The sequence below is a fragment of the Haemorhous mexicanus genome, chromosome 7 (assembly GCF_027477595.1).
Source record: "Haemorhous mexicanus isolate bHaeMex1 chromosome 7, bHaeMex1.pri, whole genome shotgun sequence".
Classification (NCBI taxonomy): Eukaryota; Metazoa; Chordata; class Aves; order Passeriformes; family Fringillidae; genus Haemorhous; species Haemorhous mexicanus.
The window spans coordinates 7,604,712-7,627,044 of NC_082347.1; the positions used below are offsets into that span (position 1 = coordinate 7,604,712).

A 22,333-nucleotide genomic window follows, 5' to 3' on the forward strand; every position below is an offset into this window, starting at 1 on the left:
AGGTGGAAGGGCCTGCCTATGTGTTCCAGGGTCTGTGGCTCAGAGTGGCCGGCTGGCTCCTGAAATTCGGCATTGCACAGGATTCCTCCCCGAGTGAAGCATGAACCAGAGCCAAGTCAGGCTGGACTGACAGTGCCAAGTACCTGCTGCAAACTGACACCGAGAACCTGGGCTGCTGACTTTTGTTTCTTAGGTGGAAGGGCTTGCTTATGTGTTCCCTGGCCTGTGGCTCAGAATGGCCGGCTGGCTCCTGAAATTCGGCATTGCGCAGGATTCCTCCCTGACTGAAGCTGGCACCAGTCGCAAGTTAGGCTGGATTGACAGTGCCAAATACCTCCTGCAAAATGACACCAAGAACCTGGGCTGGTGACTTTTGTTTCTTAGGTGGAAGGGCCTGCCTATGTGTTCCAGGGTCAGTGCCTCACAGTGGCCGGCTGGCTCCTGAAATTCGGCATTGCGGAGGATTCTTCCCCGAGTGAAGCTGGCACCAGTGCCAAGTACGCTGGAATTACAGTTCCAAGTACCTGCTGCAATCTGACACCAAGAACCTGGGCAGGTGACTTTTGTTTCTTTGGTGGAAAAGACGGCCTATGTGTTCCAGGGTCTGTGGCTCAGAGTGGCCGGCTGGCTCCTGAAATTCGGCATTGCGCAGGATTCCTCCCCGAGTGAAGCATGCATCAGTGGCAAGTCAGGCTGGATTGACAGTGCCAAGTACCTGCTGCAAACTGACACCAAGAAAGTGGCCTGGTGACATTTGTTTCTTAGGTGGAAGGGCTTGCTTATGTGTTCCAGGGCCTGTGGCTCAGAGTGGCCGGCTGGCTCCTGAAATTCGGCATCGCTGAGGATTCCTCCCCGAGTGAAGCTGGCACCAGTGGCAAGTCAGGCTGGATTGACAGTGCCAAGTACCTGCTGCAAACTGACACCAAGAACCTGGGCTGCTGACTTTTGTTTCTTAGGTGGAAGGGCCTGCCTATGTGTTCCAGGGCCTGTGGCTCAGAGTGGCCGGCTGGCTCCTGAAATTCGGCATTGCGCAGGATTCCTCCCCGAGTGAAGCATGAACCAGAGCCAAGTCAGGCTGGATTGACAGTGCCAAGTACCTGCTGCAAACTGACACCAAGAAAGTGGCCTGGTGACTTTTGTTTCTTAGGTGGAAGGGCTTGCTTATGTGTTCCAGGGCCTGTGGCTCGGAGTGGCCGGCTGGCTCCTGAAATTCGGCATTGCGGAGGATTCCTCCCCGAGTGAAGCTGGCACCAGTGGCAAGTCAGGCTGGATTGACAGTGCCAAGTACCTGCTGCAAACTGACACCAAGAACCTGGGCTGGTGACTTTTGTTTCTTAGGTGGAAGGGCCTGCCTATGTGTTCCAGGGTCTGTGGCTCAGAGTGGCCGGCTGGCTCCTGGAATTCGGCATTGCGCAGGATTGCTCCAAGACCAAAGCATGCACCAGTGGCAAGTCAGGCTGGATTGACAGTGCCAAGTACCTGCTGCAAAATGACACCAAGAACCTGGGCTGGTGACTTTTGTTTCTTAGGTGGAAGGGCCTGCCTATGTGTTCCAGGGTCTGTGGCTCAGAGTGGCCGGCTGGCTCCTGAAATTCGGCATTGCGCAGGATGCCTCCCCGACTGAAGCTGGCACCAGAGCCAAGTCAGGCTGGCTTGACAGTTCCAAGTACCTGCTGCAAACTGACACCAAGAACCTGGGTTGCTCTCTTTTGTTTCTTAGGTGGAAGGGCCTGCTTATGTGTTCCAGGGCCTGTGGCTCAGAGTGGCCGGCTGGCTCCTGAAATTTGGCATTGCGGAGGATTCCTCCCCGAGTGATGCTGGCACCAGAGCGAAGTCAGGCTGGACTGACATTTCCAAGTACCTGCTGCAAACTGACACCAAGAACCTGGGCTGCTGACTTTTGTTTCTTAGGTGGAAGGGCCTGCCTATGTGTTCCAGGGTCTGTGGCTCAGAGTGGCCGGCTGGCTCCTGGAATTCGGCTTTGCGCAGGATTCCTCCCAGACCAAAGCATGCACCAGAGCCAAGTCAGGCTGGATTGACAGTGCCCAGTACCTGCTGCAAACTGACACCAAGAACCTGGGCAGGTGACTTTTGTTTCTTAGGTGAAAGGGCCTGCCTATGTGTTCCAGGGCCTGTGGCTCAGAGTCGGCGGCTGTCTCCTGAAATTCGGCATTGCTCAGGCTTCCTCCCCGAGTGAAGCTGGCACCAGTGCCAAGTCAGGCTGGTTTGACACTGCCAAGTACCTGCTGCAAACTGACACCAAGAACCTGGGCAGGTGACTTTTGTTTCTTAGGTGGAAGGGCCTGCCTATGTGTTCCAGGGCCTGTGGCTCAGAGTGGCCGGCTGGCTCCTGAAATTTGGCATTGCGCAGGATTCCTCCCCGAGTGAAGCATGAACCAGCGCCAAGTCAGGCAGGATTGACATTGCCAAGTACCTGCTGCAATCTGACACCAAGAACCTGGGCTGGTGACTTTTGTTTCTTAGGTGGAAGGGCTTGCTTATGTGTTCCATGGCCTGCGGCTCAGAATGGCCGGCTGGCTCCTGAAATTTGGCATTGCGCAGGATTCCTCCCCGACTGAAGCTGGCACCAGTGCCAAGTCAGGCTGGATTGACAGTGCCAAGTACCTGCTGCAATCTGACACCAAGAACCTGGGCAGGTGACTTTTGTTTCTTTGGTGGAAAAGCCGGCCTATGAGTTCCAGGGTCTGTGGCTCAGAGTGGCCGGCTGGCTCCTGAAATTCGGCATTGCTGAGGATTCCTCCCCGAGTGAAGCATGAACCAGAGCCAAGTCAGGCTGGACTGACAGTGCCAAGTACCTGCTGCAAACTGACACCAAGAACATGGGCTGCTGACTTTTGTTTCTTAGGTGGAAGGGCTTGCTTATGTGTTCCAGGGCCTGTGGCTCAGAGTGGCCGGCTGGCTCCTGAAATTCGGCATCGCGGAGGATTCCACCCCGAGGGAAGCTGGCACCAGTGGCAAGTCAGGCTGGATTGACAGTGCCAAGTACCTGCTGGAAACTGACACCAAGAACCTGGGCTGGTGACATTTGTTTCTTAGGTGGAAGGGCCTGCCTATGTGTTCCAGGGTCTGTGGCTCAGAGTGGCCGGCTGGCTCCTGAAATTCGGCATTGCGCAGGATGCCTCCCCGACGGAAGCTGGCACCAGTGCCAAGTCAGGCTGGATTGACAGTGCCCAGTACCTGCTGCAAACTGACACCAAGAACCTGGGTTGTTCCCTTTTCTTTCTTAGGTGGAAGGGCCTGCTTATGTGTTCCAGGGCCTGTGGCTCAGAGTGGCCGGCTGGCTCCTGAAATTCGGCATTGCGCAGGATTCTTCCCCGAGTGAAGCTGGCACCAGTGCCAAGTCAGCCTGGATTGACAGTGCCAAGTACCTCCTGAAAAATGACACCAAGAACCTGGCCTGGTGACTTTTGTTTCTTAGGTGGAAGGGCCTGCCTATGTGTTCCAGGGTCTGTGGCTCAGAGTGGCCGGCTGGCTCCTGAAATTCGGCATTGCGGAGGATTCTTCCCCGAGTGAAGCTGGCACCAGTGCCAAGTCAGGCTGGAATTACAGTTCCAAGTACCTGCTGCAAACTGACACCAAGAACCTGGGTTGCTCTCTTTTGTTTCTTAAGTGGAAGGGCCTGCCTATGTGTTCCAGGGCCTGTGGCTCAGAGTGGCCGGCTGGCTCCTGAAATTCGGCATTGCGCAGGATGCCTCCCAGATTGAAGCTGGCACCAGAGCCAAGTCAGGCTGGATTGACAGTGCCAAGTACCTGCTGCAAACTGACACCAAGAACCTGGGTTGTTCTCTTTTGTTTCTTAGGTGGAAGGGCCTGCCTATGTGTTCCAGGGTCTGTGGCTCAGAGTGGCCGGCTGGCTCCTGAAATTCGGCATTGCGCAGGATTCCTCCCCGAGTGAAGCATGAACCAGAGCCAAGTCAGGTTGGATTGACAGTGCCAAGTACCTGCTGCAAACTGACACCAAGAACATGGGCTGCTGACTTTTGTTTCTTAGGTGGAAGGGCTTGCTTATGTGTTCCAGGGCCTGTGGCTCAGAGTGGCAGGCTGGCTCCTGAAATTCGGCATTGCGCAGGATTCCTCCCCGAGTGAAGCTGGCACCAGAGCCAAGTCAGGTTGGATTGACAGTGCCAAGTACCTGCTGCAAACTGACACCAAGAACCTGGGTTGTTCTCTTTTGTTTCTTAGGTGGAAGGGCCTGCCTATGTGTTCCAGGGTCTGTGGCTCAGAGTGGCCGGCTGGCTCCTGAAATTCGGCATTGCGCAGGATTCCTCCCCGACTGTAGCATGAACCAGAGCCAAGTCAGCCTGGATTGACAGTGCCAAGTACCTGCTGCAAACTGACACCAAGAACCTGGGCTGGTGACTTTTGTTTCTTAGGTGGAAGGGCTTGCTTATGTGTTCCAGGGCCTGCGGCTCAGAATGGCCGGCTGGCTCCTGAAATTTGGCATTGCGCAGGATTCCTCCCCGACTGAAGCTGGCACCAGTGCCAAGTCAGGCTGGATTGACAGTGCCAAGTACCTGCTGCAATCTGACACCAAGAACCTGGGCAGGTGACTTTTGTTTCTTTGGTGGAAAAGACGGCCTATGTGTTCCAGGGTCTGTGGCTCAGAGTGGCCGGCTGGCTCCTGAAATTCGGCATCGCTGAGGATTCCTCCCCGAGTGAAGCTGGCACCAGAGCCAAGTCAGGTTGGATTGACATTTCCAAGTACCTGCTGCAAACTGACACCAAGAACCTGGGCTGGTGACTTTTGTTTCTTAGGTGGAAGGGCCTGCCTATGTGTTCCAGGGCCTGTGGCTCAGAGTGGCCGGCTGGCTCCTGAAATTCGGCATTGCGCAGGATTCCTCCCCGAGTGAAGCATGAACCAGAGCCAAGTCAGGCTGGACTGACAGTGCCAAGTACCTGCTGCAAACTGACACCAAGAAAGTGGGCTGCTGACTTTTGTTTCTTAGGTGGAAGGGCTTGCTTATGTGTTCCAGGGCCTGCGGCTCAGAGTGGCCGGCTGGCTCCTGGAATTCGGCTTTGCGCAGGATTCCTCCCCGAGGGAAGCTGGCACCAGTGGCAAGTCAGGCTGGATTGACAGTGCCAAGTACCTGCTGCAATCTGACACCAAGAACCTGGGCAGGTGACTTTTGTTTCTTTGGTGGAAAAGACGGCCTATGTGTTCCAGGGTCTGTGGCTCAGAGTGGCAGGCTGGCTCCTGAAATTCGGCATCGCTGAGGATTCCTCCCCGAGTGAAGCTGGCACCAGTGGCAAGTCAGGCTGGATTGACAGTGCCAAGTACCTGCTGCAATCTGACACCAAGGACCTGGGCTGGTGACTTTTGTTTCTTAGGTGGAAGGGCCTGCCTATGTGTTCCAGGGCCTGTGGCTCAGAGTGGCCGGCTGGCTCCTGAAATTCGGCATTGCGCAGGATTCCTCCCCGAGTGAAGCATGAACCAGAGCCAAGTCAGGCTGGATTGACAGTGCCAAGTACCTGCTGCAATCTGACACCAAGAAAGTGGCCTGGTGACTTTTGTTTCTTAGGTGGAAGGGCTTGCTTATGTGTTCCAGGGCCTGCGGCTCAGAGTGGCCGGCTGGCTCCTGGAATTCGGCATTGCGCAGGATTCCTCCAAGACCAAAGCATGCACCAGTGGCAAGTCAGGCTGGATTGACAGTGCCAAGTACCTGCTGCAAAATGACACCAAGAACCTGGGCTGGTGACTTTTGTTTCTTAGGTGGAAGGGCCTGCCTATGTGTTCCAGGGCCTGTGGCTCAGAGTGGCCGGCTGGCTCCTGAAATTCGGCATTGCGCAGGATTCTTCCCCGAGTGAAGCTGGCACCAGTGCCAAGTCAGGCTGGATTGACAGAGCCCAGTACCTCCTGCAAAATGACACCAAGAACCTGGGCTGGTGACTTTTGTTTCTTAGGTGGAAGGGCCTGCCTATGTGTTCCAGGGCCTGTGGCTCAGAGTGGCCGGCTGGCTCCTGAAATTCGGCATTGCGCAGGATTCCTCCCCGAGTGAAGCATGAACCAGCGCCAAGTCAGGCAGGATTGACATTGCCAAGTACCTGCTGCAATCTGACACCAAGAACCTGGGCTGGTGACTTTTGTTTCTTAGGTGGAAGGGCTTGCTTATGTGTTCCATGGCCTGCGGCTCAGAATGGCCGGCTGGCTCCTGAAATTTGGCATTGCGCAGGATTCCTCCCCGACTGAAGCTGGCACCAGTGCCAAGTCAGGTTGGATTGACAGTGCCAAGTACCTGCTGCAATCTGACACCAAGAACCTGGGCAGGTGACTTTTGTTTCTTTGGTGGAAAAGCCGGCCTATGAGTTCCAGGGCCTGTGGCTCAGAGTGGCCGGCTGGCTCCTGAAATTCGGCATTGCTGAGGATTCCTCCCCGAGTGAAGCATGAACCAGAGCCAAGTCAGCCTGGACTGACAGTGCCAAGTACCTGCTGCAAACTGACACCAAGAACATGGGCTGCTGACTTTTGTTTCTTAGGTGGAAGGGCTTGCTTATGTGTTCCAGGGCCTGCGGCTCAGAGTGGCCGGCTGGCTCCTGAAATTCGGCATTGCGGAGGATTCCACCCCGAGGGAAGCTGGCACCAGTGGCAAGTCAGGCTGGATTGACAGTGCCAAGTACCTCCTGCAAAATGACACCAAGAACCTGGGCTGGTGACTTTTGTTTCTTAGGTGGAAGGGCCTGCCTATGTGTTCCAGGGTCTGTGGCTCAGAGTGGCCGGCTGGCTCCTGAAATTCGGCATTGCGGAGGATTCTTCCCCGAGTGAAGCTTGCACCAGTGCCAAGTCAGGCTGGAATTACAGTTCCAAGTACCTGCTGCAAACTGACACCAAGAACCTGGGCAGGTGACTTTTGTTTCTTAGGTGGAAGGGCCTGCCTATGTGTTCCAGGGCCTGTGGCTCAGAGTGGCCGGCTGGCTCCTGAAATTCGGCATTGCGCAGGATGCCTCCCAGATTGAAGCTGGCACCAGAGCCAAGTCAGGTTGGATTGACAGTGCCAAGTACCTGCTGCAAACTGACACCAAGAACCTGGGTTGTTCTCTTTTGTTTCTTAGGTGGAAGGGCCTGCCTATGTGTTCCAGGGTCTGTGGCTCAGAGTGGCCGGCTGGCTCCTGAAATTCGGCATTGCGCAGGATTCCTCCCCGACTGTAGCATGAACCAGAGCCAAGTCAGCCTGGATTGACAGTGCCAAGTACCTGCTGCAAACTGACACCAAGAACCTGGGCTGGTGACTTTTGTTTCTTAGGTGGATGGGCCTGCCTATGTGTTCCAGGGCCTGTGGCTCAGAGTGGCCGGCTGGCTCCTGAAATTCGGCATTGCGCAGGATGCCTCCCAGATTGAAGCTGGCACCAGAGCCAAGTCAGGTTGGATTGACAGTGCCAAGTACCTGCTGCAAACTGACACCAAGAACCTGGGTTGTTCTCTTTTGTTTCTTAGGTGGAAGGGCCTGCCTATGTGTTCCAGGGTCTGTGGCTCAGAGTGGCCGGCTGGCTCCTGAAATTCGGCATTGCGCAGGATTCCTCCCCGACTGTAGCATGAACTAGAGCCAAGTCAGCCTGGATTGACAGTGCCAAGTACCTGCTGCAAACTGACACCAAGAACCTGGGCAGGTGACTTTTGTTTCTTTGGTGGAAGGGCTTGCTTATGTGTTCCAGGGCCTGCGGCTCAGAATGGCCGGCTGGCTCCTGAAATTTGGCATTGCGCAGGATTCCTCCCCGACTGAAGCTGGCACCAGTGCCAAGTCAGGCTGGATTGACAGTGCCAAGTACCTGCTGCAATCTGACACCAAGAACCTGGGCAGGTGACTTTTGTTTCTTTGGTGGAAAAGACGGCCTATGTGTTCCAGGGTCTGTGGCTCAGAGTGGCCGGCTGGCTCCTGAAATTCGGCATCGCTGAGGATTCCTCCCCGAGTGAAGCTGGCACCAGAGCCAAGTCAGGTTGGATTGACATTTCCAAGTACCTGCTGCAAACTGACACCAAGAACCTGGGCTGGTGACTTTTGTTTCTTAGGTGGAAGGGCCTGCCTGTGTGTTCCAGGGCCTGTGGCTCAGAGTGGCCGGCTGGCTCCTGAAATTCGGCATTGCGCAGGATTCCTCCCCGAGTGAAGCATGAACCAGAGCCAAGTCAGGCTGGACTGACAGTGCCAAGTACCTGCTGCAAACTGACACCAAGAAAGTGGGCTGCTGACTTTTGTTTCTTAGGTGGAAGGGCTTGCTTATGTGTTCCAGGGCCTGCGGCTCAGAGTGGCCGGCTGGCTCCTGGAATTCGGCATTGCGCAGGATTCCACCCCGAGTGAAGCTGGCACCAGTGGCAAGTCAGGCTGGATTGACAGTGCCAAGTACCTCCTGCAAAATGACACCAAGAACCTGGGTTGTTCTCTTTTGTTTCTTAGGTGGAAGGGCCTGCCTATGTGTTCCAGGGTCTGTGGCTCAGAGTGGCAGGCTGGCTCCTGAAATTCGGCATTGCGGAGGATTCCACCCCGAGTGAAGCTGGCACCAGTGGCAAGTCAGGCTGGATTGACAGTGCCAAGTACCTCCTGCAAAATCACACCAAGAACCTGGGCTGCTGACTTTTGTTTCTTAGGTGGAAGGGCCTGCCTATGTGTTCCACGATCTGTGGCTCAGAGTGGGCAGCTGGCTCCTGGAATTCGGCATTGCGCAGGATGCCTCCCCGATTGAAGCTGGCACCAGAGGCAAGTCAGGCTGGCTTGACAATGCCAAGTACCTGCTGCAATCTGACACCAAGAACCTGGGCTGCTCACTTTTGTTTCTTAGGTGGAAGGGCCTGCCTATGTGTTCCAGGGCCTGTGGCTCAGAGTGGCCGGCTGGCTCCTGAAATTCGGCATTGCGCAGGATTCCTCCCCGACTGAAGCTGGCACCAGAGCCAAGTCAGGCTGGATTGACAGTGCCCAGTACCTGCTGCAAACTGACACCAAGAACCTGGGTTGTTCTCTTTTCTTTCTTAGGTGGAAGGGCCTGCCTATGTGTTCCAGGGCCTGTGGCTCAGAGTGGCCGGCTGGCTCCTGAAATTCGGCATTGCGGAGGATTCTTCCGCGAGTGAAGCTGGCACCAGAGCCAAGTCAGGCTGGAATGACAGTTCCAAGTACCTGCTGCAAACTGACACCAAGAACCTGGGTTGCTCTCTTTTGTTTCTTAAGTGGAAGGGCCTGCCTATGTGTTCCAGGGCCTGTGGCTCAGAGTGGCAGGCTGGCTCCTGAAATTCGGCATTGCGCAGGATGCCTCCCAGACTGAAGCTGGCACCAGAGCCAAGTCAGGTTGGATTGACAGTGCCAAGTACCTGCTGCAAACTGACACCAAGAACCTGGGCTGGTGACTTTTGTTTCTTAGGTGGAAGAGCCTGCCTATGTGTTCCAGGGCCTGTGGCTCAGAGTGGCCGGCTGGCTAATGGAATTCGGCATTGCGCAGGATGCCTCCCCGAGTGAAGCTGGCACCAGAGCCAAGTCAGGCTGGCTTGACGATGCCAAGTACCTGCTGCAATCTGACACCAAGAACCTGGGCTGGTGACTTTTGTTTCTTAGGTGGAAGGGCCTGCCTATGTGTTCCTGGGCCTGTGGCTCAGAGTGGCCGGCTGGCTCCTGAAATTCGGCATTGCGCAGGATTCCTCCCCGAGTGAAGCTGTCACCAGAGCGAAGTCAGGCTTGACTGATATTTCCAAGTACCTGCTGCAAACTGACACCAAGAACCTGGGTTGTTCTCTTTTGTTTCTTAGGTGGAAGGGCCTGCCTATGTGTTCCAGGGTCTGTGGCTCAGAGTGGCCGGCTGGCTCCTGAAATTCGTCATTGCAGCAGGTACTGGGCACTGTCAATCCAGCCTGACTTGGCTCTGGTGCCAGCTTCAGTCGGGGAGGAATCCTGCGCAAACTGACACCAAGAACCTGGGCTGCTGATTTTGTTTCTTAGGTGGAAGGGCCTGCCTATGTGTTCCAGGGTCTCTGGCTCAGAGTGGCCGGCCGGCTCCTGGAATTCGGCATTGCGCAGGATTCCTCCCAGACCAAAGCATGCGCCAGTGGCAAGTAAGGCTGGATTGACAGTGCCAAGTACCTCCTGCAAAATGACACCAAGAACCTGGGCTGGTGACTTTTGTTTCTTAGGTGGAAGGGCCTGCCTATGTGTTCCAGGGCCTGTGGCTCAGAGTGGCCGGCTGGCTAATGGAATTCGGCATTGCGCAGGATGCCTCCCCGAGTGAAGCTGGCACCAGAGCCAAGTCAGGCTGGCTTGACAGTGCCAAGTACCTGCTGCAATCTGACACCAAGAACCTGGGCTGGTGACTTTTGCTTCATAGGTGGAAGGGCCTGCCTATGTGTTCCAGGGCCTGTGGCTCAGAGTGGCCGGCTGGCTCCTGAAATTCGGCATTGCACAGGATTCCTTCCCGAGTGAAGCTGGCACCAGTGGCAAGTCAGGCTGGATTGACAGTGCCAAGTACCTGCTGCAAACTGACACCAAGAACCTGGGTTGTTCTCTTTTGTTTCTTAGGTGGAAGGGCCTGCCTATGTGTTCCAGGGCCTGTGGCTCAGAGTGGCTGGCTGGCTCCTGAAATTCCGCATTGCGCAGGATGCCTCCCCGACTGAAGCATGAACCAGTGGCAAGTCAGGCTTGATTGACAGTGCCAAGTACCTGCTGCAAACTGACACCAAGAACCTGGGCTGCTGATTTTTTTTCTTAGGTGGAAGGGCCTGCCTATGTGTTCCAGGGCCTGTGGCTCAGAGTGTCCGGCTGGCTCCTGGAATTCGGCATTTCGCTGGATTCCTCCCAGACCAAAGCATGCGCCAGTGGCAAGTCAGGCTGGATTGACAGTGCCAAGTATCTCCTGCAAAATGACACCAAGAACCTGGGCTGCTGACTTTAGTTTCTTAGGTGGAAGGGCCTGCCTATGTGTTCCAGGGCCTGTGGCTCAGAGTGGCCGGCTGGCTATTGGAATACGGCATTGCGCAGGATGCCTTCCAGAGTGAAGCTGGCACCAGTGGCAAGTCAGGCTGGCTTGACAATGCCAAGTACCTGCTGCAAACTGACACCAAGAACCTGGGCTGGTGACTTTTGTTTCTTAGGTGGAAGGGCCTGCCTATGTGTTCCAGGGCCTGTGGCTAAGAGTGGCCGGCTGGCTCCTGGAATTTGGCATTGCGCAGGATTCCTCCCCGAGAGAAGCTGGCACCAGTGGCAAGTCAGGCTGGATTGACAATGCCAAGTACCTCCTGCAAACTGACACCAAGAACCTGGGCTGGTGACTTTTGTTTCTTAGGTGGAAGGGCCTGCCTATGTGTTCCAGGGCCTGTGGCTCAGAGTGGCCGGCTGGCTCCTGAAATTCGGCATTGCGGAGGATTCCTCCCCGACTGAAGCTGGCACCAATGCCAGGTCAGGCTGGACTGACAGTGCCAAGTACCTGCTGCAATCTGACACCAAGAACCTGGGCTGGTGACTTTTGCTTCATAGGTGGAAGGGCCTGCCTATGTGTTCCAGGGCCTGTGGCTCAGAGTGGCCGGCTGGCTCCTGAAATTCGGCATTGCGCAGGATTCCTCCCCGAGTGAAGCTGGCACCAGAGCCAAGTCAGGCTTGACTGATATTTCCAAGTACCTGCTGCAAACTGACACCAAGAACCTGGTTTGCTCTCTTTTGTTTCTTAGGTGGAAGGGCCTGCCTATGTGTTCCAGGGCCTGTGGCTCAGAGTGGCCGGCTGGCTCCTGAAATTCCGCATTGCGCGGGATTCCTCTCCGAGTGAAGCTGGCACCAGAGCCAAGTCAGGCTGGATTGACAGTGCCAAGTACCTGCTGCAAACTGACACCAAGGACCTGGGCTGGTGACTTTTGTTTCTTAGGTGGAAGGGCCTGCCTATGTATTCCAGGGCCTGTGGCTCAGAGTGTCCGGCTGGCTAATGGAATTCGGCATTGCGCAGGATTCCTCCCCGACTGAAGCTGGCACAAGTGCCAAGTACGCTGGAATTAAAGTTCCAAGTACCTGCTGCAAACTGACACCAAGAACCTGGGCAGGTGACTTTTGTTTCTTTGGTGGAAGGGCCTGCCTATGTGTTCCAGGGCCTGTGGCTCAGAGTGGCCGGCTGGCTCCTGAAATTCGGCATTGCGCAGGATGCCTCCCCGAGTGAAGCTGGCACCAGAGGCAAGTCAGGCTGGATTGACAGTGCCAAGTACCTGCTGCAAACTGACACCAAGAACCTGGGCTGGTGACTTTTGTTTCTTAGGTGGAAGGGCCTGCCTATGTGTTCCAGGGCCTGTGGCTCAGAGTGGCCGGCTGGCTCCTGAAATTCGGCAATGCGCAGGATTCCTCCACGAGTGAAGCATGAACCAGAGCCAAGTCAGGCTGGACTGACAGTGTCAAGTACCTGCTGCGAACTGACACGAAGAACCTGGGCTGGTGACTTTTGTTTCTTAGGTGGAAGGGCTTGCTTATATGTTCCAGGGCCTGTGGCTCAGAGTGTCCGGCTGGCTAATGGAATTCGGCATTGCGCAGGATGCCTCCCAGAGTGAAGCTGGCACCAGTGGCAAGTCAGGCTGGCTTGACAATGCCAAGTACCTGCTGCAATCTTACACCAAGAACCTAGGCTGGTGGCTTTTGTTTCTTAGGTGGAAGGGCCTGCCTATGTGTTCCAGGGCCTGTGGCTAAGAGTGGCCGGCTGGCTCCTGAAATTCGGCATTGCGCAGGATTCCTCCCCGAGTAAAGCTGGCACCAGTGGCAAGTCAGGCTTGATTGACAGTGCCAAGTACCTGCTGCAAACTGACACCAAGAACCTGGGTTGTTCTCTTTTGTTTCTTAGGTGGAAGGGCCTGCCTATGTGTTCCAGGGCCTGTGGCTCAGAGTGGCCGGCTGGCTCCTGAAATTCGGCATTGCGGAGGATTCCTCCCCGAGTGAAGCTGGCACCAGAGCCAAGTCAGGCTGGACTGACAGTGCCAAGTACCTGCTGCAAACTGACACCAAGAACCTGGGCTGGTGACTTTTGTTTCTTAGGTGGAAGGGCCTGCCTATGTGTTCCAGGGCCTGTGGCTCAGAGTGTCCGGCTGGCTAATGGAATTCGCTCTGGTGCCAGCTTCACTCGGGGAGGAATCCTGCGCAATGCCGAAGTCAGGCTGGACTGATATTTCCAAGTACCTGCTGCAAACTGACACCAAGAACCTGGGCTGGTGACTTTTGTTTCTTAGGTGGAAGGGCCTGCCTATGTGTTCCAGGGCCGGTGGCTCAGAGTTGCCGGCTGGCTCTTGAAACTCGGCATTGCGCAGGATGCCTCCCAGATGCAAGCCGGCTCCAGTGCCAAGTCAGGCTGGATTGACAGTGCCAAGTACCTCCTGCAAAATGACACTAAGAACCTGGGCTGCTGACTTTTCTTTGTGATTGAAATGTGCCAGCCTTTGTTGTTCGGTGTCCTGCGAGCCGGAGTGGCTCCTGAAATTCTACCTTGCGTAGGATGCCTCCCAGACCCAAGGTTGCTCTACTGCTTTTTGGTATTTATGCCTGCAGCGTTTATTTACGATTCTTAGTAGCCAGAACTTTTGAAGATATTGATTGTTATTTCACTTCTGGTTTTTTTTTAATGTAGTTTTACTGCTGGTAAAATTAAGCAACGTTATATGTGAGTTTGTTTATATTTGTTGTTGTATGTTTGTTTACATTTGATTGCTCTATTGAGTTATTGTTTTACTTCTCATTTTTGTCCAGGTGTATTTTTTTCAGGTTTGAGTTTTGTTGTATTTAGACATGGTCAAGTTTCAGTCTTCTTTACTTTAAGCCTTGTCATTCGAGTTTTATTAACCTCAGTTTTTATTCAGTGTTAAAGATGTAACTATAAGTTCTCTAAAGTGTACCTCCAATGCTACTGAGGTGGCATTGAATTCCACTGCAACTAATTTTAAGTCCTAAGTTCATTTTCTTCAAATATGTTTGTCTACACTGCAAGATTTGGTTATTTTCTTCTAGAGATAAGACAGATCCAGCTGAAACAGCTGTGATGAAACACTGATAAACACCTGCTTTTGGATAGAAGCAGATACAGTTTGTTGGGCCCTTGATCCTCTCACAGATTGCACAGGTGTCAGGGCTGCACTGCCTGACAGGATCATTCATTGTCATCTCTTCTGGTTTATCTTCCATAGGTAACACAGCAGAGTGGGGGTTGTTCTGCATTATGGCTGTTATCCATTGTCAGCTGTTCAGTGTTTCACTGGTATGGATCCAGGAATGCTGGAAGAATATTGTCTCCAATTCCTGAGACAGTCCCTGCTGATACATTCGTTCCATCATGTGAATTCACTCATTTTTATAACAGGCATTATCCATAAGGTATCATTACCTTATTGATAACTGGCTTTCCATGAACTTTGACAGATCTTTGTGTCACTATCTACAGACACGTGTCCCTTTGGGATCTCTCTGCTTTGTTTCCCAGCTCAGGTGCATCTCTCTGACCAGGCTGTCTGCAGCTGTTCCCTGCACTGCCTGCTCAGCCTTTGGTCCCTTCTCTTGTTCCAGCAGGGTTGCTGTGCCTTGACCCAGGGCTGTCTCATGATTTTCCTGTGTTTTCAGAGCTCCAGGAAAAGATCTCTGGGCTTTGTGGAGAGCCTCATCTGAGCTGAGGTCCTGTGGTCTTTCCCGACCCTTTTGTGACACATCCTCATGGGACAGGGCTGTGCCCTGCTGAGGGCAAGGCAGCTTCTGCTCTGTGGGAATCAGACACAGCCCCAGATATTCTCACAGAAGGGGATTTGCCTGAAATTCGCCTCCTAAAACAAGGGGAAATGCAGTTTCCCTCTTCCATTTCCCTCAACAGCGACCATTCTGGGGGCTTTTGGACATCTTTTTCTTCTCTGAAGGTCCCTTCAAATGGAGGGTCCCCCTCGATGGAACTCTTACAGTGGCACATCAAGAGGTTCCTCTCAAAGGAAGCCCTTTCAGACCAGAGACAGCCGTGTTTGCTCTCAATTTGAACCTAAAGATGATGAGATGTTCTGAGGTGCTTTCTCTCAATTCAAACCCACCAAAGAACATGATAAAGATTATCTCATTCCATTTAAACATGAAAATAATGGCAAGCAGTGATTGCCCAGCAAGGGAGACACCCAAAATGATGAAAAAGTTGTGTTCTCCTTCAACTGAGACCCTTCCAATCACAGGTGAGTGGGGATCCTGCCCAGTTCAAACACAATTACAGAAAAGCTTTCCCCTCTCCATTTCAATCTATTTTCTCCTCGAACCCCCCCCCCCCACCCCCCATTTCTGTGGGCACTGGGGAGGGACTGGGGGCACTTCCCCCTCCTCACTGGTCACCCCTGGGGCTGCTGCACCTTGCCGAGTGCTGAGGAGTTCCCTCCCAGTTCCCTGCCAGTATCCCTCTCCCTGGCAAGCCCCGGGAGGGATGGGGAGAGCACTGGGCAGGAGCTGGGAGCATTATTCCTTCCCAGGGCTCCTGATATCCCTCCCAGGGCTCCTTCTTGGTCACTCCTGCTGCTCCCACTCTCCCTGCCAGGTCCCTCCTGGCATTCCCAGTGCTCCCAGTTCCCTCCCAGTGTTCCAGGATCTCTCCCAGTGCTCCCAGCGGCGAAGCACCGGGGGCACAGCGTGGTCTGCTCTTGAAGAGGCAAGGCTTGAGCTGTCAGGAGAGAAACCCCGGCTGGAAAAGCATTCCCTGCAGAGAAAGGTGTCTCCCCGCTCTGCCCACAGAGGGAGCTCAGTCTCCGCTGTTGACTCCAAACCCTTCAGGCTCCGAGTCCGAGTGCCCGAAATTGGCTCGGCCCCACTTCCCAGCGCCCTGCTCAGAGCTCACACGGCTGGGGGGGCAGTGCAGATTGAATCATTAATGCTCCCGGGCACTGCTTTAGCTCTGACCTACACACTGTCCCACAGGAACAAAACCCCTAACGAGGATGGGTTTCTCTTGCTGGCACAGGAAGGGAAGGAGAAATCTGACAGGAATATTCTTCATCATTCTGCCCAGGCTCTGTCAAACACTCCAGCTCCTGCACCTCGGGAAATAACAAGTGGCTTCTAAGAAGTGACTTTGATGCCAGTGAGCAGGTTATTATGGATTAATCTCACACTGGAAAGCAGTCTTCACACCCTACTGCTCTGCATCACCCAGAGAGTTTGGGAGCTGCTGCCTGGTGAGTTCCTGAGTTGCATCTTCCCTGTCAATCTTATCAGCCTCTTGTTTAATTGTATAAACATAAATAAAATGCAGGGAGCATTGGCCCAGGGTCTCAGGATTTGCAAATCTCTTCCAAAGGAAGGGGACAAAGAGTGTTTGTCCCAAACCACAGAGCTTAAATTGCATATTACCAACATATATTTTTAAAAGGAAAAGAAGAAGAATAAAATACTAATTACTGTGCCAGTGGTCCTCCAGCCCATTTCTGTTCTCTTCTTTCACTTGTAGCATCTCCAAGAACACTTTAAAAAATATAAATAAAAGAAAAAAAGAAATGAATGTTTAATTTAAGCTGAAGGAGAAGCAATCTGGCTGCAGGCTTGTGGCACTCCAGTGCCTGAGTTTCAGTAAGGGAGCTCATCCTCTCTGCAGTTACAAGCCAGATCCCAAAGTCCTGAGCATCAGCTTTTAGCTTTTGGAACACTGAACTGTAAGAAAAGCTGCTGGGGAGGGCCATGCTCCAGGCACATCTGTGGGGATTCCTCTATCCAGCTCTCTGAGCTCAGCTCGTGTCTTTTCCTCTCCTGGCTGGCTTTGGCTCATGCATTTCTTGAGGGGCTGGCCCTGCACTGATCAGAGCATGCACTGACCATCAGACAAACAGCTTCTGGCACTGTGGGTCTGTCCTAAATGGAGCATTTCATTTTATTCCATTGCCTTAATTTCACTTACTCCAGATGGCTTTTAAAACAACCTGGTTTCTAAACAAGGATTGCACAACGCTCCTGCACTCCCTGCCAGGGTCATTCTTTGAGCCTTGCAGAAAGGCTTTAAAGCAGCACAGAGCTTGCTAAGCACCAACAACTTCATCCAAAATTCAAATCAATAGCCTGGGCAGAGCCTGACTTTAAAATTTATTTTAAACCTGAACTAAAGAGCAGTTGCATTGCCAATTGACAAGATGAGGAAGGTTTCCTTAGCAGTTGTTGAGATGACAAAGTAAGGGAGAGGACGGAGCCTGGAGTGGGGGGAAGAAGGGAAAACCTTAATTTGCTCAGTGGGGTTTTAACCATCATGCTCACATCTCAAGGACTTGTAGAAACCATTCTAACCTCAAGAAAGGAAAAGCTTCCTGGATATTTCTGATTTCCACAAGAGCCTAAGGAAGCCCTCAGCTGCAGGAGACTAGGATAATGCAAGGCTGGTTTCTGGAGCAGAGGGAGCAGGGTGAGCTCCTCACAGCCAGACCCTCACCCACAGCAGCCAGAAGGCGGAAAAACAAGGATCCAACAAAGCCTGAAGTGGGGAACGGGTTATCAAGGGTTTTATAAGGAAAGAACAAGGTCTGGGAAACAGGACCTGGAAGGTGAGAGAGGAAAGAAAACGGGAAGCAGCTGAGGTCTCTTCAATTCGAAAAGAGAAGAGAAGGGAGGGGAAGGGAGGAGGAAAGAAAAGGCTGGGACTAAATTCTAACTCTGCTGGGGCTGGGTTAAAGGTAATAGAGGGAAGCTGTAGAAAGAGGAGACTTCTTTCTAGTAACAAAGTACTGGGATAAAGTCACAAGAGAAACTGAGAAATCTCTATCAGCAGCAGCTCTCTGCTCAGGTATCCATTCCCCATGCCAAAGCCAGGCTCAGGAAACTGGGCGAGACATCCCCAGGTTGATCCCAGCCCTATTTTCTGAAAATTGCTCAAAAATGTAATTGTGCATTAACACAGCAACGTCTTTTTTTCACTTATCAGACTTTGAGATGCCTCAGATTGAGATGCAAACCCAGCTCCTACCACTTTGCTGTGCTCAGACTTTTCCCCTTTCCCTGACCCAATCTCTTTAGAAGGCAACAGCTCGTAGGGAGACAGGCCAGGGGCTTTTTCACAGCTTGTTTCAGGCAGAGGGAAGGAGAAAAATAAAGAAAAAGGCAGACAAAAAGGAGGCTGTCCTGGAAAGTGCAGCCTGGCAACCTTCAGACAATGAAACACAAAGCACTCAGACAGCTCCTTGCAAGTGGGGGGCTCACAAGCCTCTCCACAGGGCCGGGAGGGAGTAGCTCTTTTCATACATCTCACCACAGCCTCATCCCTGGTGTGGGCTGTTCTCCTCCACAAAATCCATAGGTGTGTGCTTGCATAGGAAGTTGCTAAACAACTGCCTAAAAAAACACAGGTGGGAAAGGGGGCATTTCTCCTTTACAGACCAGATTAGGTGAGCTGGCTTAAAAAAAAAAAAAAAAAAAAAAATATATATATATATATATATATATATATATATATATATACACACACACACACATATATATACATATATATATATATCTGATCCAAAACCAGGCCTCTAAACATATATTTATAAAGCTCCAAACTTTTCAAGCCCCAAAATTACCTCAGCAGAATCGATTTTTTTTCTTAAAATTGTCTGGTTTTTAAGCAATTCACACAAGCACCAGTCATATACTCCCCTTGCTCACAGGGCAGGTGATTAATTGGCTGCTTTGCAGGAATAGAAATCATCTCCTAAGGAGACCACAGCTGAGGCTCATTAGGGTCATTAAAGCTCATTAGGCCCTCAGGTGCTCACTGGACACATCTGGGGCCTCTTGACCCACAGAGCCCCAGGAAATCCCTCTGTTCAGGGATTTTGGAGACTTTTGAGTGCCACCACTACAATCATGTGGGAACTGCTCACTCCCCTCCAGTTTTTCTCCTGGAGGGAAGGATTGATGGAGCTTGTTGGTAGGGTCAGGGCTTTCCCTGCCACTGCAATGACAAAAAGGGAGGTGACAAGGCAGGGAAAGATGCTGGGGATGGGGTGGGGGGACTTTTGGAGCTGAAGGTCAATTAGAAGAGAAGGAAATTGAGGTTTGCAGGCTGTGGTGCAGCAGCCCCTGTTGCTTCCATCCAGGAGAGTGCAGCCTGGCCACCCTTTGCCAAAGTCCACCCTGATGTCACAGCTCTGGGTGGTGAGGTCCCTGTGTGCCTCTCTGACCTGGGCATGGTGACCTGGTCACTCTGACTGCCCCTGCTCTGCCCATGGGTTTCAGAGCTGCCACAGCACGTCCTGCAGCCAGAATCCCCCGGGTGGTCCAGCAGCCAGGTCCCTTCCCTGGACAGAAGTGGGAGCTCACATTTCCCTGGGGTGGTACACGAGGGGCTGGGGGAGAACCCAGGATTCCAGCAGCACTGATTTTAGGACCATCCATCTGCCCATAGGTGTCCAAAGTTCCATAAGGCATCTTTCCAAGAGCATGACAACCCCAGATGGATTTGAGAAGAATGCTTCACAAAGCTTTTAACTCCCTCTGGGCTCTTCTGCTTTATTCTTTTTCACAGATTCTCTCCATGAAGAAGGAAGAAGCAGGTTTGGAGAAAGAAAAACCAGATTTTCTCCCAGTTTTTCACATCCTAATCCTGGAAAGCCTTAGCAGCCAGACCTAAACAACCAACCTGCCAAAGTTCAGTTCCACTTTGAGGCCTCCTTATCAGCAGGTTTTTTTCACAGGCTATTTCTGTTTGCCTTTCCTCTCCAGGTATTTTATTGAGCTGCAGCCAGCAAACATTCTGGGACCTCACCTTCAGGCTTAGACCCTCCACAACCACCTCACCCTGAAATGCTTCCTTTTCCCCCACGCTGGACAAAGAACTAAAACTTCCTGTGTTCAGCAGGACTTTCAGGCTCTGAAAAGTGTGCTTTGCTCTCACACTGCACTGCAGAGCACAAATCCCCAGAGCCATAACACAGTTTGTGTTGGAAGGAACCTTAAAAATCACCCAGTTCCAACCCCCTGCTATGGGCAGGGACACCTTCCACTGTTCCAGGCTGCTCCAAGCCCCTCTCAGCCTGGCCTTGGACACTTCCAGGGATCCAGGGGCAGCCACAGCTTCTCTGGGCTGTGGGGTTCTCAGCCCATGCCAGGGGGTTGAGAGAAAATGGTCTTTAAGGTCCCTTCCACCTCAAACCATTCTATGATTCTAGAAAAGCTAAATGAAAATACTGGAGAGAAGGATATTTTTCTAGCTAAATAAGGGGTATTTGTCCATAAAGACCACCAGAAGACCAAGTGAAGACACCACATAAAGGAAACCTATAACTGGAGTTTTCCCAGGTTTCTCTCAGCTGGATCTGCTCTGAATTTCTGATCACAGTAGTGGCCCAAAAGCCCAGTGGTGATGCAGAGCTGGGAGATGTGCCCTTGAAAATGCCAAAACACCAAAGTCCTGGGGTTTTGATCCCACTGCAATATGCAGATCACTTCCAGAATGACACGTGAAGTGCCCCCCTCTTCCACCCCCCCATTCTTTTTAGCAAAAAGCCTTCCCAGGACCCTGAGCTGCATCACCACCCCTTACTGTGCTGTCTTTAGAAAACAAGCTCAGCAATCAGAAGGTTCATGCATTAATAAAAATACTGTATGGTTAGTGGGCCAAGGGATGTAGAGATGGATTTCCCAAGCCCTTTCCCGTTTCTTTCTGGGGGAAGCCGTGCTCCCCCTCCCCTCCAGCCTGGCCCTTTAAGTAACTTGAGCCCCAGGCTGCAAATCCCAGTCTCCAGCTAAAAGGATGGAGAAGCTGTTTTCCCCCTTCCCCCTTCTGGGTCTTTTCTTTTGAAAGCAACTGTCTTCTATTCTGTGATGGGAAGAGAGAGATCTCCAAAAGACAGCAGTTTTCTGAGCATCCCCCTCCCGTATCAGGACAAACTGGCAGTTTCTCCTCCCCTCAGTGCTTCTGGCTGCTCTTTTCCTTCCAGCTTTCCTCCCCTCCCGCCGGCCTTTGGCGAACCTCAGCTGATTTCCAAACCCTCTGTGGCTGCTGGGGGTTGATACAAAGGTTTAATTATTTGCATTCCCTTGGGTAAGGCGGGGACAGGGAGAAGGTCGGGCCCCACTGCCGATCTTGGCACTTTTGCTGTGCAGTCCCTTCTCTCCCGCCCCCCTCCCTTCCCTGCCTCCTGCCTGGCTCCTGGAGCCCACCATGGATCCACAGGCAGGCTGGGGATGCTTCTGCCTGCTTTGCTTTTCCCTCCTGAGAGCAGCAAAAGGTAAGAGAGGCTTTGGGCTGCTTTAGGTCCAGGGACTCCACGGGGTCTGGATGCCCAGAGAGGTGAGATGCTCATCCCAGCATCTGTCCTCCCAGTCTGCAGCCAAGGGAACAGGGACTGGCAAACTGCAGACAGCATGAGCATCTCCTGAGGCCAGGAAATTCTGGGGATTGTGGAAGTCCTTTCTGGGGTGGGGTGAGGAAAACCAGAGAGCTTGAGCTTTTTAAACTGCACGGAGTGCAGAACTGTAAAAACTCCTCAGTCTCACAGAGGAAAGCCCCAGGGACTGAGCTGGACTTCCATTTATTCATCTGTTCTTAAAAGCAGCAAAGCTGTAAAACATTTCAGAAGTCCAGCAAGTGCATTAAATTTGCAAGAGAATTTCAAGTGACAGATTGAAAACAGATTTGACTGCTTTTGTCATGGCAAGGGCAACCCTCCCCCCATCAATCACTCTTGTATATGAACAAGAGAAGGGATTTCAAATAAGTCTAGAGAAATAAGATTAAAGCAGAGAGTTTTGATCTAAGGCTGTCCCACTAACTCCATTTTGCCTTAGCACAGAGACAGTGATTTAATTAGGAGTTAGAAGTTCTGGTGGAAACTTCTCATAATATGAAGGATTATCCTCATAATATGAAGGATTCAGCTTCTTTTCTCCCCTAAAAGTGTTGATTGTGCCCCAGTTAATGCCCAGTGCTGAAAAGACACTGGAGGTATCCCTCCTGTCCGTGGGCATGCTCAGGAAACTTCCCTTTAGGATTAAAGTGTGTTTCTTTGGCATTTCTAAAAGTCCTGAAGTGCCCAAGCAGAGCTGCTGCTCCAGCCATCCTTTTTAAGGCAGGGCTGGAAACACGAGCAGGAATCAGCTGTCAGCCTGGAGATCACCCAAATACCCAAACCACAAGCACAAATAATTGCCCAGGAAAACCTTCCCAGCAGCTAGCCTTCCCTCCCAGGGGGTGGAGTGACCCAGGTCATCAGCACCCCTGAAAGTCTGGGTGCCCTCTGGGACGGAGGTGATCCATTGTCACCATTGAGTCAGGAACAGAAATGGAAGTGACACAACCCCAGGAGGCAAAAAACTTACTTTATTACACTCTCACAATATTTATAACCAACATAATTCATCCAGAACCTGACTGGTGCTTAATAACACCTGTCACCCAATTGCTTAATTAAGGAAGT

General features: G+C 52.4%; 1 protein-coding gene across 1 annotated transcript in view; it reads left to right on the plus strand.

Annotated features, from left to right (window-relative positions):
- Window positions 1-22,333, plus strand: part of LOC132329604 (microsomal triglyceride transfer protein-like) — a 98,708-nt gene that overhangs the window by 66,192 nt on the left and 10,183 nt on the right. The window contains exon 2 of the mRNA XM_059850799.1: window positions 20,719-20,922. Within this exon, the coding sequence (XP_059706782.1) occupies window positions 20,719-20,922 (204 nt within the window). The remainder of the gene's footprint in view (window positions 1-20,718; window positions 20,923-22,333) is intronic.